General features: G+C 39.8%; 1 protein-coding gene and 1 long non-coding RNA gene across 2 annotated transcripts in view; one reads left to right on the top strand and one right to left on the bottom strand.

Annotated features, from left to right (window-relative positions):
* The first annotated feature begins 1,096 nt into the window (after positions 1 to 1,096).
* Positions 1,097 to 4,546, top strand: LOC112576692. The gene is made up of 3 exons (XR_003101879.1): positions 1,097 to 2,084; positions 2,729 to 2,917; positions 4,114 to 4,546. It is a non-coding gene; the product is annotated as an uncharacterized LOC112576692 (long non-coding RNA).
* An 8,012-nt stretch (positions 4,547 to 12,558) lies between these two features.
* The window catches only part of LOC112564317 (tubulin-specific chaperone D-like), a 19,105-nt gene continuing 14,523 nt past the window's right edge, over positions 12,559 to 17,140 (bottom strand). The window contains exons 30-36 of the mRNA XM_025239042.1: positions 16,746 to 16,867; positions 16,299 to 16,376; positions 15,886 to 15,975; positions 15,505 to 15,592; positions 14,953 to 15,062; positions 14,363 to 14,444; positions 12,559 to 14,138 (exon numbers count right to left, since the gene is read on the bottom strand). Of these exons, the coding sequence (XP_025094827.1) occupies positions 14,124 to 14,138; positions 14,363 to 14,444; positions 14,953 to 15,062; positions 15,505 to 15,592; positions 15,886 to 15,975; positions 16,299 to 16,376; positions 16,746 to 16,867 (585 nt within the window). The 3' untranslated portion in view covers positions 12,559 to 14,123. The remainder of the gene's footprint in view (positions 14,139 to 14,362; positions 14,445 to 14,952; positions 15,063 to 15,504; positions 15,593 to 15,885; positions 15,976 to 16,298; positions 16,377 to 16,745; positions 16,868 to 17,140) is intronic.

The raw sequence follows: 17,140 nt of genomic DNA, 5'->3' as shown, positions 1-17,140 counted from the left end.
CGGGTTTTTTTTTTTCATTTATTGTTCCTTCATTTATTAGTCTTGATGTGTGACGTATTACACAAATTCCGAAAGGACGTTTTACATTGTTATCGTCATCACCATCATCTTCCTCTCCCTCTCTCCTACCCTTCTTGTATTGGCATTGTATTGGTGGCATGTGGTCTCTGTGACCCTTGCCCTCGTTGGCGCAAGTTTCTTTTTAACCTTTGACATTTAATGACCTCACCTTTAACATATTTGCTCGGAAGGCCTCCCGTAGTAAGCAACACACGTTTGCTAGTTTCATTGTTTTCTGCTTATTTTTATTTATTATTTATTTCCATTCAAACAAATTGACCTCGTGGTACCTGTCATGTAATAAATGTATTTTTCTCCTTTTCCTCTTTTTATTTTCACTCAAAATGTGCCCAACTTTGGACAACATAAGAAAGACAAACGACAAAAACTCTTGCGGGACAAGAAAACTGAATTCATCTGTAATGAGTGCTAAAAGTCTGCGTGCGAAGAGCAGAGCAAATGGTTGAGCAACCAATGCATGGACGTTCATGACCAATGCCAGCTGTAGAAATGAGACCTACAGTGATGTGAAATAATCAGAAGCTGACACATGCAAAGTCGTGCAATATTATTTGGACTTTGTATTACACTCTCGTGTAATATTATATGGAACATTTGTAGTAATGTGTACATGTTGGGTAGTATGCTACGTTTTTTAAGAGTGGGATTAGATTGACCCTATGATACCATCAACGTAACTTTTGTCACGGTACTAGAGCATGTCGACTGATTTACCAACTTTGTCAAAACTTTGTATGAAGATCAGAGGAATCCAACGGCTTCAGGCTAACGTTTGGGATGTTGGAACCTTGGTCAACATGTTAATCTAAGGACGAACTTATTTTCCAATACATTGGCCAAAGTATGACTGGGACCGGAGGATTTGTTGGTGTGAAGCTTCTGCTCATTGCCAGGTTATGAAAGACAGAAGGACAAGCTTGCACATTAAGACTAATGGAAAATTCGCAGTGGATACATTAGCATATTATAGCACAGATGGTGCAGGGCTAATGAAAACGAGAAAGAATACGAATACATTCACCACTGATAGTTGACATAATTAGTATTATCTCACAGTCATTGCAGGGTGACTGGTACAAGAAATGAGGCCAACAATCACGTGACTTGATAGCATGGTGCTAAGAGTGCACGTGTCGAGAAGTCGAGCTCAGTGTATTGCACAAGAAGACAGCCACAGTCCAATGAAGAAATAAAAAGACAAAGATGCGAGACAATAACACACAATGTAGGTAAGGGCTTGAAAACCTGGAAAGTTGTTTTTGAGTTTATTTCTTGACCAACTTTTGAAAAGTTTTTGTTTTGCTTGCTCATCTACTCCTTGATTACATTATTTCAACTCATTGAAATTAAACAGAAAAAGCATAAACTGTTTCGATGGAATGATGCAGTTTACACAGATGGAGATAAACGAGGACATGGTGTTAACTAAGTTATCAAAATTAGGACATGCATCTAAAAAGACATCCCAGTTGGTTCACTCAAAACACCCTTGTAACCTCGCAACACTATCCTCGGTCCAGAATTTGCTGGAATGTTTTGTTCGGCTCACCCGTCTGAACACAGGTTTATAAACGGGTACAAGATACACACTTAGATGATATGACGCACCTGGGCAGGGGTAGACACCTGTGAGCTCGTGGCACAGTTCCGCAGACGAGATCAAGTGTGGTCTGACCCCGAGCCCTGTTTCAGTAAATGCCAACAAACTTCTCTATGTAGTCGAAAGTTGTGTACCCACGCCTCAAGCTCATCAGTCTTGCGTCTAATCGACTGTACATTAGATAACAGGACAGATGGAAGAGGTGGATTCTTGTGTCGATCGTCCAGGAAAATTTCTTGTCTCCGCTTCACGCCGCCTGCGACATCGTTGATTGAGCTTTTTCAAAGCCACCAGGAATTGTGGGACCCTTGGAAAGAAAAATACCGTAACAGACCATTGAAAACGGGTCTGTGGCTTTCTTTACAGGTTTTGTTCTCGAAAATGACAGGGATCGACTGCACAGGTATGCTCCAATTTTTTTTTTTTTTTTTTTTTTTTAATTTTAAATGATCCCTTTATCGCATTATTAAAATCCATTGATTAATGAAGTTATTCCATATTTTATTTTTAATTTTTTTAGAATCAAGTACATATTAGTTCTGTATAACTGTTTATTGTGAAACGAGCATCAACTGAAGGAATTAAGAATCAACTGATACGGCCCACTAGCTGACTAGCGCACAATGTGACTCTTATTATTGTTTTGGTTGCACAGGTATATGCTCCAATTTTAATTTTAAATGATGATCGCTTTAATGTATCATTAAAATCCAAGTTGTTCTGCATGCTAGTTCTGTATAACTGTTGATTGAGAACGCACAATGAGACAATTATTATTGTTTTGGTTGCTGTTAGTAAAACGAATGCAAATGCAAATCAGCCACCAAAATTACAGTCTGCTGAACATAAACAGATTTTGACAGTAGTGGAAAACTGCTAAATGTATCAAATTGTTTTCAACAAAAAAATTAAAGGTACATCACAAAGCATAACATTTAAAACATCAAATGCAGAGCCATGTATACAACAGTCATCACAAATAAGAAACACAATGTTAATTTGGGCAGCTGGTTGTTTATTTATTAAGATTTTACTACTATATTGCAGTTGACAATATCCAAGCAAAGGTAGCCAGCCTCCAAAACACATTTTCAAGGGAAATGTGTAAAATAAATAAATAAAACCAAAGTGGGGCTGGAGCATATGTGATGTCTACAACAGTTCATGGCCCTTTACCAGCAGTTGAAATTCCTGTTGCCAGTAATGTCTCTAGTGGCACCAACATCTTCAAACTTGGTAAACAGATTGATTTATATATAAATAGTAACACATAATAAATTTATTACATCTTCTCAAAAGGTTGTTTAAGGTGGCTCAAAATATCCTACTGTTAACAGTTTGATAAAAATTTTGTTGTCAACAATACTGAGCATTCCACCCTCCTCCCACTCAACTTGTCTACAATCAAATTGTCATGAAATATTCACAGACCAGATAATAAATTGTATATCACAAACAGATCTCTGAGCATACACTGTAATTTGCAAAATACATTTATTGAAAAAATAAATAAAAAAAAAAAATTCATCAATATACAGATACATTGCAACAAATAGTTTTATATTTGATCCCACTCACCATGAGCCCAGAAGTAGCCACGAAATTTGTCTCTCACTTCTCTTGCAGAAAGAGTTGAAATTACCTGTGAAAAAATTTTCTTTCTTCAGAGCTATCCCTAACCCGTGCTCCATTTCTTTTTTTATATTTTGTCCATATGCCACATCCCTCTATGTCCTAAGAAAGTTGTGTAGAGCTACACAGCTTTCTGTTACACAAGCAACCACATCAGGAGATAGATTTAATGTATTTAACAGTAGTCTGAATCGGTTGACCAATATGCCAAAGGCATTTTCAGAGACACGCCTCACTCTACTTAAATGATAATTGAAAATGTTGTCATGATCACCTAGTCCTCGTTGGGGATATGGCTTGATAAGGTGTTCCTTCAATGGGAATGCCTCATCTCCCACAAGTACAAAAGGCATCTTAACATGTGAATGAGCAAGTTCCCTTGGTGCAGGAACTTGAAGGGTCTTACTTTCAACTGCCTTGGAAAGTGTAGTGCAGGCAAATATTCCGGCATCATTGTTTCTTCCATTTTCCCCTACATCATACCAAATAAACCGATAAAATGCATCTACCACGGCTAGCAAAACAACTGAATGAAAGTCTTTACAATTAAAGTACATAGAACCCCTTTTCATTGGGGCCTTCATAGCAATATTTTTTCCATCTTTAACCCCAATACAGTGTGGAAAATTCCATTTTTCTTCAAAGGCTCTTGCAATGGCTTCCCATTCTTCTGTTGTATTGGGAACCTGTAAACATAAGAGACCAGAAGTTAAACAGTATGAATTAAACTAATGCATTTAAGAACAGGAAAGTACCTTTTACACAACCATTATAACAAATTATTTGTTATTGCATTGTAGGAAACACAAGTGGTGAATCACCAACAGCAAGGCGAAGACGATTATTTCTACCAGTGCCAGATAGAAAAGGAATTCACTGAAACTCAGTCTGAAGGGGTGAAAGAGGATGACCCAGCACTTTCACTCACTTCAAGCCCTTGCGGGTCAAGAAGTGACTACTCAGATGCAGGCAAAAGGCAAGAAAAAAGATCAGGGAGATGATCTGACTAAGTGCATCAAAGATCATTACAGAAATAAACATAGACCAAAAGAGGGCCCTGAACTCATGTGGGCAAAAAATCTTACTAAAAAAAATTCAGAACTACCAGATATTACACAAAGGAAGCTTATAAAACTAGATATTGACGACCTAGCAAAGAATGACTAGGACCTCTACACTTAAAGGAATTAATTTTTTTTCTCTAGGTGCTTATGCGTCTATGACCTTGACTGAAATAAAAACATTGCATTGTATGCAAATTGTATGTGAGTCACAATTTTCTCATTGTGTCTGATTGAATGTATCACTGCTGTGCTAGTGTAGTATATTGAGAATGGTTCAAAACAAAAACAGACACTCCAAAAAGAAAAGCCAGAGAAACTGACATCCTACAAACACACATATCATAAGATGAAATGAATATGCCACACAAACACACCAAACTTTCATTGATTAATGAAGTTATTCCTATATTTTATTTAAAATTAAGTACATATTAGTTCCATGGATGGAACTACTGGGAAAACTAACTTTAAATTTAATAAAGAAGTAAGTTTCAACTTCTAAACAAGCAAAGCCATCACCTACCTTCAAATACTGATCTTTCAGAGCAACAGTAATTGCTCTACATGTGTCTGGAATGATTTCACCAATGGTACTTTTCCCCAGACAATAAAGAAAAACCAAGGACTGGTAACTGTCTCCTGAAACAAATTGTTTTGACATGTAATGTGATTCCTTTTCTTCTTTCCCAAAAAATATTATTATATATTGTAGTACTTATCTGTACAATATAACCATTAGCAATCTGATATTTGAAAAGATGCCATTGAAAATTACAAAAAATACTGAATGTAATAGGACACTGACCCTTTAAATTCAAATATCAAGGACAAAGCATTCTGCCCAAACAGGTCGTTATTCACAAATGTGAGAAACATTGAAAAGGCTCCGCAGGGTGACTTGCACATACTGCATGCAGCTAAAAAATTATTATAACAGCATCTTGGTTTCTTTGTAATAGAAGACTTAATTTTAGCCAAAAGTAGTAGTGCTTGTAGTCCTTATACACTTTTTTTTAAAGTGATTGATTAAAAAAACAAAAACAAAATCTCACCTGCAGCTAGAAATCTCAGCGTCACAGCAAGCCTTTCGCTAGGTGAGATACACTCGCGCATATTTGTTGTCTGCTTTGCGATGTACGGCTCTATACGTGCGAGTAGCATCTGAAAGTGCTGAGGGTCCTTTCTCACAAAGTTGCTGTAAGAGTCTGAATCCTCAGCACTCAGCTCCCGCATCAGACAATTGTAGGCGCCCCTGCTTGGCTCTTCTTTTAAGCTATGGTCTTACCCACCACCTTCGCTTTGTCTTCTTTTTCTTTTAAAACATGAAGTGCTGCTGTAAGCATCAGCATCTCGTCGTCTGCTGAGTCCGCCATTGCAGAAATCCAGGGACTCTACTGTCGCGCACTTTGTAACGTTTTGGGAAACAAGTCTGCCCGTGTGGCATCGCAAGCGGGGAAACAGTTTCCATGAACCCACTTTCCTTGGTTTCGGGAAACTGATGTTTCAATAAAACAGTTTTTGCGAAACCCCATGTGGCGCCGCCTTTAGACCTGCGACTAAGATGGAGAGAGAAACGGAATGTCGACATGTAACACAGGAGAATTCCAGATAAAAGAGGGAAAACAGCGAAGAAGAAGAAGAAGAAGCAAAAGTTCACGGGATAAATGAAGCCAGGGACCAGACCTACACGAGGATGTGTCCGCCATCTTGTCGGCTAGTCATCACGGACACAAACATCTGAAATGAAGAAAAAAATCATACCAAAGACTGTGCACACCATCATCGTCATCCAACACTCAAGTCGAACACACGTCGAGTACACAGCACGGGAACAGTCGAAAAACGAGGAAAATGTAGAAGATTGAGGAAAGTATCGAGGGTTGCAAACGCCGGACAACGAGGAGCGGCCATTTTACGAACATCTCGCACTAACATGAGTGATGTCCTTTCATTCTTACTCTATTTTTTGTGATTTTTTCAAGTATTTTTTTTATTTTTCCTTTGCTTATCCCACAAAACAGATGGCAAACAAAGTCGGAATGCCGGAATTGTTTTATAATTTGGAATGGTGAAAAAGTTTATCTTTCTCTCCTGCTGAGAATCAGGAAAACTAGGAAGTCTGTCCCGGCATGCACTCGTGTTTGATTTGAACAGAGACACGAGAAAACCGATTAAAAAAAATAATAATAAATAGCTTGGCTTCGTGTTCTCGCTTCTTCCTGCTCAGAGCTACATTTTGAAGAAAGCCTGGGGTGTGTACCTTCCTGTTGGCGAAACAGTTCCGCAGATAAGCCGGGCCAGCCCCCTGCAGAGGGCGCTGCACTCGCGGTCCCATACTTCCTCTACGTCACAGTTATCGGGGCCATCTTTGTTAAACAAGGAAACTCTTTAAACGATGCCAATTGGATGTCTGTGCAGAGGAACTATTCCTGCAGTGCACACTTTCTGTCAGCTTCAACCTGTCGTAATGATGGGCACAGCCCACCCCGGGATCGAAATGACAGCATCACGATTCCTCCTGGTGGCTGGATGGGGATCCTCGGGACTGGATGGGAGGAAGTTCGAAGGAGATGAAGGAATGATGAAGACAGCAGTTCGTGAAAGCTTCAGCCACATGTTCCTTAAATGTTTGCTTTGGCAAAGCATGCATCGTTCTCCTTCCATAGAAACCGTCTCCCTCTCTCCCTCGACACACACACACAGCAGCTCTGGACACTTTCTGGTAGAATGTTTCAATAAATATAATAGAAAAAAATGTGGCAATAAAATATAGTTGAGAAATGTCTAGAACTACGTTTTGTCGAGCGCATCATTGATTGGTTGCCGGCATGTATATGGCGGTTCCTTCTCTCGACATCGGTCGTAAGCCTCAAATATTGTAATGGTTTTTGGGGCAGTTTGCGTAAACATCTTCCGCTCGAGTACCCAGTAAAGACATTCATCTGAGGAGGATGCCAAAGTAGAATCTAAAGCTTTCTCGTTCGTCACAAACATTTCCAGAAACAATCTTTAAGAGAAAAAGTTTTTTCTGGAATATGGAAGAAATATCGTCAGGAAGCTTCCAAACGTGCTCGAATGGAGATTGGCTGAGGTCATAGTTCATGCAGAAACACATTTTCTCGAAATAAATGGACATTGAGGCAAATATTGAGCTTAGGAGTTCACGACAGAACACGGAATGGAGAGCCAGGTAGGACTAGAGGCATTTGAAAAGTACACCTGATGAACCGATGTGTGAAGGCTGGGATAAACACTGGAGAGAAGGAGCTGGTCCAGATCGCCATGTGATAAACTGTGGGGAACGACAGCAACGAAAGACAGGAAATGCATGCAGAGGTTCACCTTTTTTTCTGTCTAGTGAAAAAAGTTTCCATGTCGGACTCACGAGCACCCCAAGAGACAGTCATAACAAACACCAGCATGTCTGTCTTCTCTAACGAAGAGAGAGAGAGAGAGTGTGTATGAAAAAATGAAGGACGAGAAAACAGCGGAAGGGACTGAGAGAGGGAGGGACAAATCACGTGAGCAGGGAAGAGAGTTCCACTTTACATCTTCCCCTACTAACCCTAGCTTCCTAAAATTAAAAGAAAGATAAAATCAGTGACCGGTAAAACAACATTTACACGCATATTTGTTTCATAACCAAGGAGCTCACACAGCGTATTAATGGCGAGCCACAAAGGACCGTCCTCTCCATTTCACTTCCTTAGAACTGTGTCAACAAAAGAACAAAAACAAACTACCTCGACGTAAACAGCGATAAAGGAGACAGGGAAAGAAAGTCCAGGGGAATCTTTTGTACCGGCACTACACCGGATTGATGAATCCGTGTGGATCCATCGAAGAGGACAAACGCTTTTACGGGTCTCTTCATCAAATTTCTTCTCTTTTTCCGTGGAACCTCAAGCTTTCACTCATATTTAGAAAAAACGAACTTAATGGAAGCTATACTGCTTCATGCTGTCTGTCATTTTCAGGAATGATGTATGTCTGCTTTGGTGGTTGTGGTGGTGTGGCGGTGGGTGTGATGGCGATGGTGGTGGTGGTGCTGCTGGTGGTGGAACACTGTGTTGTTCAAGCCTTATTTTCAGACTAGTCAATACAGGAAATGTCCTCGATGCTCAATTATGAAGCTCTGGCATGGAACTCCTGAAAGCAGCGAGCACGAAGTTGGTGAATTTGCCGAGTTTATCGAGCTGGACCCCGATGAACTGAGGAGATTACGTTCGTCAAAGTGTGATCGTTAAAAAGCGTAGCAACACTAATCACCCTCATTCTTTCTTTTTTTCTATCTCTCTCTCTCTTTCTTTCTCCTTTTAATTAACAATTTGTCTCTTTATAAAAGTGTTATTAACTGTTGTTTACTGGGTCCACGATTGGAACAAACAAGTGAGTTTTCGTGTGTTTGAAATTAAAACGGAGTCTGCTGGGTAAAATGCGTTTGATGAACTGTGTTTTCCTACCGTGATGCAACGCACAATACACCACAGCTTCAAATTAGGCCAAATTATTACAACAAATATCCTCAACAATAAAATCATTGGCATGGCATGACAAAGCTGACTAAAAGCATGAGTGCATGCACAATAAAGCGGAGTTTCATCCATCTAGCTGCAATGGTTGATTTTTTTTTTCTCTATACTATCTTGCTTGTTTGCGCGTCTGCTTAGTCTCTCTCTCTCACACACACCAAAATTTTCTTAGAAGACATGAAAGGTTTAGCTATGCATGTCCTAGTTCACACCCTTGTATGATGAAATTGCAAAATGTCTCTGTCTAATGATGTATACGGCGGGAAAAAGTGATGATTTTTTCTGATTTTTTATCTGTTAATATATGTATATTACATGTATTTGTTAAAACGTGTATATTACATTATCTATTTTCAACTGCTTCCAAAGGCAGCAACTCTGTCATCATAAAAAATGTTAGCAAAGCATTTCAAGTGGTACAGAAATTATTTTCTTACCACAGTGTTTTCACCTCCTAAACTCTTTTTTTAACACTTGTGTCATTCGAGCCGGAAATCGCAGAATTCTGCAGCTGCTCCTGCTGTCGATGCTGCTGTTTGCTTTTGGGTATTTTCAGAACGTTTCATGAAAGGAGAATTCTGGAAGCTGCGATCGTGACATGAATGAACTTTTTTGTTCACTAGCGCAGATGGACTTTCTTGATAGCCTCCCCTCTCCTCTCTTCCCTTTCTCTTTGTCATTCTGTCGCTGTTTCTCCCACTATCACCTCTTATTATCAATCACTCACTCTTTTTATACCTCTGTCATTCTAGAGTAAATCACTAATTACATGTTTTAGTTACAGTTTTTCAGAGTCTACATTTGCCTACGAACTCAGGGCCACCATCTTGTCCACAATTTCCTCACTTTATTTAAAAGCACAACAAACAAACAATGCTCATTATCAGCGTGCTCCTGTGTTGTAAAAGGAAGGTAGTATTGATTCATGCGCAAGACCAAAAAAAATAGTCTGATATATTTAACTTTTAGAGACGCACAAAGAAAGAGAAAAAGAAATCAGAAAACAAGGTCCAGCAAGAGAGAGCATAAACGAAAGAGAAATGGAGGACAGAAGAAAAGAGGACAAGGGGGAAGGGAGAGAAAAAAGCAAATTTGTGACATCGTAGCCTGCACCTCATCTTGGAGAATTGCTGTCTTAGGGGAAAACAAAAATATTAAAATAACCTCACGGAAACTTAAAGCAAAAACCTCAGCATCTGGCCTCGTCCTTGTCCTTCGTTTTCCAATTTCATTTCACCTTCCGACTCCTCGGGAATGAGAGACACACTTCCAAGCGGATGAATGGGAATGAAAGCGACGGGCTTTCTCCCCCGAATTTTTTTTTTTTAAAAGCAAGTAAAAAAAATTAACTTGAAATTATTGTCTTCTCTACTGGATTTGAATTTCAAGAAAGACCATTATGGGGGTCCATATAAACTTCCTTATTCAGCATCAGACACGCGCACACACCTCTTTTTCTCTCACACACACGAACACACATACACACAGGATACACACACACTCGAACACACACACACCCAAACTTCAGGTTTTCACCAGGACGTAGCCAGTGGCACCTCCCAGCTCAGATGGCAACTGCTTGTTCATCTCTTTAGGGCGGTTTATCTTTTGCAAGCGACAAAGAATAAACAGTTCCCTTGAAAAACTTGCAAGTCGAGTGTCCTTCTGCTGATTTCAAAGTGAGGGGGAAGAAAGACGGCCAGGAAAAGGTAGCGAGATGTGGAGTTTTCTTTTCCTCCCACATCTGCGCAAGAGTTCGCCTAAGATTTTCTATGCAGGTGCACCACTCGCTGGCATTGAGCCCTCCGCCCCCCCCCCCCCACCCAAAAAAAAAAAATGTGCTGCATCATTTAGTAAAAGACTGATACAATCGTCTTTTAAAAGCCAAAATTAAAACAATATAAAACCAAACCAAAAAAAAAAAACAAAAAACAAAAAACAAAAAATAACAGCAACTAAAAGGTCCACTCTGTGGTATAATTGGCAAATAAATTACAATCTGTGTGATTATTAACTGCATGGGGTAAGTGTCTAATATGAATAAGTGACCACCGCCCCCAACCCCTAACAATATATCTAGCAGGCAGTGCCGAGGGACGTAGACAGATGAATTCAGGTGTGGACATATATCTCTCTCGTGTTATAAGCATCACTGATAACAACTCCCTCTTAACTTAACGACAGCAGACACTGACAGGCATCCTTGAGATTTATGAAACACTTCTGACATCCCTCATCAGGGACACAAACAGTCTTGAAGTGCAAAAACTCTACAAGTCCATGGGAGGAGCAGGTAGACGAACACAGATCTCTGTGTACATCCCACTTCTCTAAGTGCAGTTTATCAGTCGTGAAATAATAATGACTTCTGGTGGCCTCCAGTATACTAATGGAAAACGATTTTTCTTCGTCTAAAGACTTTTTTGGCTTCTGTTGCTTAATCCGGCTTCACTAGTTCTCTCGGTCTTTACAGGCCTTTTTTTTTTCCTTCTTCACAAGAGACAGAGATCCTCTTTGTAAGTTATAGGAGGCTTAGCACTCTCGTCACATTGTAGTATTTGTTTTTAATTCCACGAGAACAGTACGCATTATAAAATATTCAGACCCAACGCACTCAAGCTTGCCTAATAACGGAAATTGTAGCTTTCACAATCAAATTCGGCTGAAATACAGAATAATTCGGCTCTCATACATGGATAGGTCAGTAATGTCGACTTCTGGACCGTTAGGTGGCAGGCACTCCTACTATGCTGCCAATACGAGATCCTTGACATAAAGAATGAGAAATTTGAAGAATATTTTATGCATCTTGCCCGGGCTAAAAGATAGGACCGATTTTTGCTTCTATTCTTGTAGACGATGTCATTGAAATATCTTGTATTTCCGTCTATCGACAAAATGCTTCCACTACATATATCTTTAAAATCAGCTTCGCGAATCTGACCAAAAAAAAAAATAAAAAAAATGAGAGGCCGACAATTTGTTTCTGGTCTCTATTTCTATTTCTCAGCAGGATCTGCATTTTTCATCCGATTTGGGCAGCAATCCACTTTCAATGTAATTCATCCGAAGGGTACACTTTTTCTTGAACTTCTTCATACCTTCTCTACAAGTTCCTGCAGTTTAGGAACTTCGCTTCGGTTCCCAACGAACGACTGGTTTTGTTTTTTTGGCTTTGTTGTTGTTTTTTTTTTATTTTTTGTGGATGGTCGAGGACTTTGAGGCGAAGAGTAGTTTTCTGGCGATATCCGATGTAAACATCCCACGTGTAGTACAGCTAGACCACGCACCTTACACTGTACACCTGACGCGACCAGCCAAACGAAGACTGAAGTTGTCTGTGATAACAGGTTAGAGGCTTACTGAAATATTCCATACTGCGGCAACATGAACTATATATACAAGGACATCATAAAATACTTATACAATGACAGTACAAGCTGCCTTCACATTATAAATTGTCCATACAATAATAAAATATTTTGCAGTAGTAACGTACACCAAAATTTAACATGTAGGACTACTTGACTTCTCACCCCCTCTCTCACACATACAAATACATGCAGCTCATTTTAATTATTTTTTAACTATTTGTTTTATTCCTAAACAAATCCTTCACTCAAACGATCGCAGCATAATTAAAAAGAAAGAAAAGACCAGGTCAATTTATTCTCAGCAAAACGCAAAAAAGCCCATCAGCATTTCGTAACAGCAGTACAGCCATAAATCACAGACGAGCAAATATTTTGAAATTCAACTGTTACACAAAACATTCCTTCTGCTGTATCGGTCATTTAACTTGACAGCACCGCATGGCAAAAACAGGAGAAGCTGGTTACAATGTCTAAATAGTCTAGTTTCAAAAGACAAAAAAGAAAAAGACGGAGTGGGTCGTGAAGGAAAGTCGATGGCGAGGTTGCATGTTCATGTGGGTTGGAGAAGAGGGGCCGGGGGAACTCGAGAAGCTTGCTGATCTAGTTTCAGCTGGACCTGCTATGTGACTAGCACAATGACTCCAGGCCAAGACGCACAGTGAACCTTTGAGAAATTGATTAGAAGTCTTGTGTTCAGCCAGCCTCCTTGCCAAATGAAATATAGATTAACTTCTCCATACGTCTTGCGTAATCACCGTCAGAAAACACCTGCAAAAAAGAGCTTTCCCATCGCCATCTCCCCACACCTCCATCTCCTCTTGTCTCCCCCCAGCCACCGCTAACAGAAAACAGCATGCCCTAAATGTTCCAGTACTGTTTAGCTCGCCAGCAATATTGTCTCTTGTATCACTAATTAACCCCTTTCTTGACTCCGACCCATCAAGTAAACACTCTCGTCTTCTTCGTGTGCCATTTTCTTTTCCTACAGCTCCTTCTGTACTTTCATAAGAACAGAGACGACACAGGTTGTTCCGAGCTGCTAATTATATCGCGATGACGATCGGTCGACGAGGAAAAAGACTGGTGAGTGGGTGAATGAAAGAGAAAGATGATGGACAGGTGAATGGATGGGAAAGTGGTGATGATCTGTTACTCATTTTACAGTGAAGATATAGCCTTCGCGAGCATAGCATTAAGGAATTAGTGGTTTGTGAATAGTCCAGGACAATGGTTTCTTAGCAAAAAGAGTTTTCAGTCGTATAGTACCTAAAAAAAATACAAGTAATAATCGTGGAGGGGGTGGGGCAAATCTGCATGCGACATGTGGGAAAACGATCGTCCATCTTGAGCAAATTTCCTCCGAAGAACACAAGAATGAAAGAAGAACACAAAAATGAAAACTACAAATACGCACAACTTCCCTATCTGCACCAACTTCAACGTTTTTGTTCTTTTGTTTTCTTTTTTAAGTTTTAAAGAATTAGCATTTTCTAACTGAACAATCTCGTGATGAATATTGACACTCATGAAAAACTATTGTCTCAATTTAGTTTTTTACGTCTAAGAACGGAGTTTTACTGAAGCTTTTTTCGCTCTGAAGAAAAGGTTAGGAATAAAATGTAAAATAAACAGGGTTAAAATGGATCAAGTGTACATGCACAAACACACCAATACTGTAAATGGGATGAGCGTAATGTTGTAAGCAGGTATCCACACACCAGCGGGCACGCTTTCTGCCACACACACGCATATTCATTGTGCACACACACACACTCATTCTCCATCCATCGTAAGCTCTTGTGTAGCCTCTTCTTCTGGAAGCAGGTAAATACTGCATCACTCAGTCGTCCGTTTTCTGAAAATCAACAAATGCATTAACAGCAAGAAGAAGTATTTAATCACGAGCTGCCTGGTCCAGGGGGTATAAATTAAGAAATGAATGTGTTCTTAACATGTTTTCTGCTCACAACTATTCATACATCAGTGAGGAGAAAGAAGTCTGGAGGAGTTTCCAGATAGCGTAGCCTGCACTACTTTTACTTTCGCGGAATAAGTGTGTAAACAAAAATGATTCCCGACCTTCTTCAACACTGGCCTGGGCACCCCAAACAGGTCGCACAGTCGGTCCCGCACAGGTCGTAGCTGCTCCAACTGCTCGTCCCTGCGTTCAGAGAGAGAGAAAGGTGTCATTGTTTCCGTGTCACAATGACACCAAAAGCCGAGAGGCAAATTCATTTCACTCAGACAGTGGAGACGCAAGAGGCAACACGATCCCAGACAACCCACTTGGTACATTGAATGCAGAAACAACAAGCAGCACAGAGCCTAGGACAGCACGGAAATATCAAGAAAACGCAGACGCAGTCAAATGCAGGATGTGAATCAAAAGCAAACATTTTCATTCGCTGGATACACGACACTAAGCGCTGTCTAGGTGCACACATTTCATTTTGACACAGAAGACACTTAGCAGAGAAAGAACGACTGACAATCAACAAGAAAGAGATAAGAGGGTGTGAGAAAAAAAGTACACTGTATTTGCATTTGTAGTGGTTAATGAGGTACACATGAAGAAAGTCTGAATACTTGTTAGGTGTTGTGATTGTCACTGTGATGAACGATATCGATAAATCCCAGGAAAAAAGGAATTTTCTCTGTTTTGTTCTTACCACCGAGTTTCACTCAGAAGCGTCATAATCTCGTCCGTCGATTCAGGGGGTGCAACTTCGTCATAGGTCAGGACTGCTTCATACAGTTTGTTAGCAGTTGTCTTTCTTACCTGCATCAAGCAAGAGACTAAGACATGTAAAAACCTTAACTCTCTTTCTCAGCATAAGGCATTACTTGTGCCTCCCTTAAACCCAACACCCTTTGCCCAATACCGAAGACGAAATCTATCATCACAGGTCTCTCCCTTAACACGATATAGAAATGTGCACGTTCAGCAAGAGTCAAGAAATCAGAGGATGTCAGTCACCCCACTGCTCTCTTTCTCAGATCCCCACTGTCAACCCTGCCCTACACAAAGCACAAAGGGTGAATTACTTGTATCTATCCCAGCCCACTGCCTGTTGTCCACTATCCCCAGAGATAGTTTTTAACAATACATCATATGTCTGAGAATTGACACCTGTAACATACAAAATACACCCGTATACACACAAATATACCAGATCCACATGACACATCCTATCTTTGACAGACACCTGTGAAACACTCACCCTGGGATATCGGTGACACAACCATACCATTAACTGGACTAGAGCCTGGCTGCAGGGTTTGCCTGAGAACTGAAGCATACCACAGTACCTGTTACAAACAGCCCATAGAAAAAAATATATTAAGGCATGAACAATATGTGTTTATATGTCTGCTAAAATATTCAATAAAATTTAAAGGACAGAACTTACAAAGAATATACAATACAAACACACTATCATACACATGCTGTTGCAAATGAAGGGAATGAATACATAAATGAATTTGTGCCTTTCTGCTGTAAGTAAAGAGATATAAAAGGGTTAAAATATTGCTGTTAAGACATTAACTAGCACTTAAATTATGCAGTACTATACTAACAAGAACAAGCCCTCTTAACCTACACATCAGCAGCTGCCATGAGTTTGTGTGGATCGGCACTACGTGCAGTCTCGTGCTTAACCAGATCCAGCAACTTTTCCAGGAAGCTCTCCCTGTATGAAAATGGATAGGTAGATAAGCGACCAATATATTTTCTCTTTTTTTCACATAGCCATAGAAAAAGGTCTGTGCAAAAAATTTTTTTTTTAATTTCCACTTCTCCCCAAAATCTTTGCTGGTGTCATTGTTCTGCCCCATATATATCTGTTAATGTGTCACTTTATATATATTATGAAATAAATCAATAACCATCATTCATATTTTGCATCACTTGTATCAATTGTGTCACTCAATCACTCTCTCTATTTTCACAAACATGGAGTCCTGCAGGTCCATGATAGGTTAAAACTGAGACATTAAAGACAATTCGACTGACCTGTAATCCTCCGGTAAACCATCAAAACACTGCCGGCCCAACAACTGATCCAGCATCTTCAGCAGTGGTATTGACACCCTGTATGCAAGCATGAGCATATTATTATATCAATGACCACACACACAAACATTCACAAACACATTTCAATCCTCTTGCAGGGTCAGCTTTTGGGGGTTTCCTCTGGTTCCCCCCTCCCTCTCTCTTCATAGAGCCAAATCACCTCTAGGCGGAAAAACTTTCCTGCCAAAAAAGCCAACCAGCAATCCTCTTGCACTTTAAGTACACTTTAAATATACATTTGCATATGGCTTTGCTTGCTTTTTTGTTGTGCTTCCTTTCAATACATTTTTAAAGGCTCCTGAATGCTAGCTTTTGATGGTAATGTAAATTATGTTTTGACCACAGAAAATAAATCGCACACATTTAGTCCACTCGGTTCTTGTTCACCTGTCCACTTTTTGGAACTTTGTAAAGATATCCAGCAGTGCCTGTGCAAACAAGACCAAAGCCTCCTTGTTTCCCTTCAGATCCTTCAGATACTTCATCAATGAAGCACTTGAGTGTTTCACCTGTGACAAATACTTGCACTTATATTGGAGAGTCAGCTACTGTTTATCAATTCAACTTCTTGACTTTAAAAGGCCATGAGCAGAAAAAATGTTATCAGGATTTCACTGAGAGTTCAAACTGTTTAACCAATGCAACTTCTAAAATATTTTATAGAATCCTTCAAGCACAAAAGATTTTCTATCTGTCTAATATAGAAATGGAGACAGAAAAAGACATGACAGTCAAAATATGCATAAAGTGGGAAAGCCAGAAACAGTAAAAGAAGAGAGAGA

The sequence above is a fragment of the Pomacea canaliculata genome, linkage group LG1, assembly GCF_003073045.1.
Source record: "Pomacea canaliculata isolate SZHN2017 linkage group LG1, ASM307304v1, whole genome shotgun sequence".
Lineage (NCBI taxonomy): Eukaryota > Metazoa > Mollusca > Gastropoda > Architaenioglossa > Ampullariidae > Pomacea > Pomacea canaliculata.
Note: the sequence above shows the minus strand (reverse complement) of the source record. Positions and strands in the feature narration are given on the sequence as shown.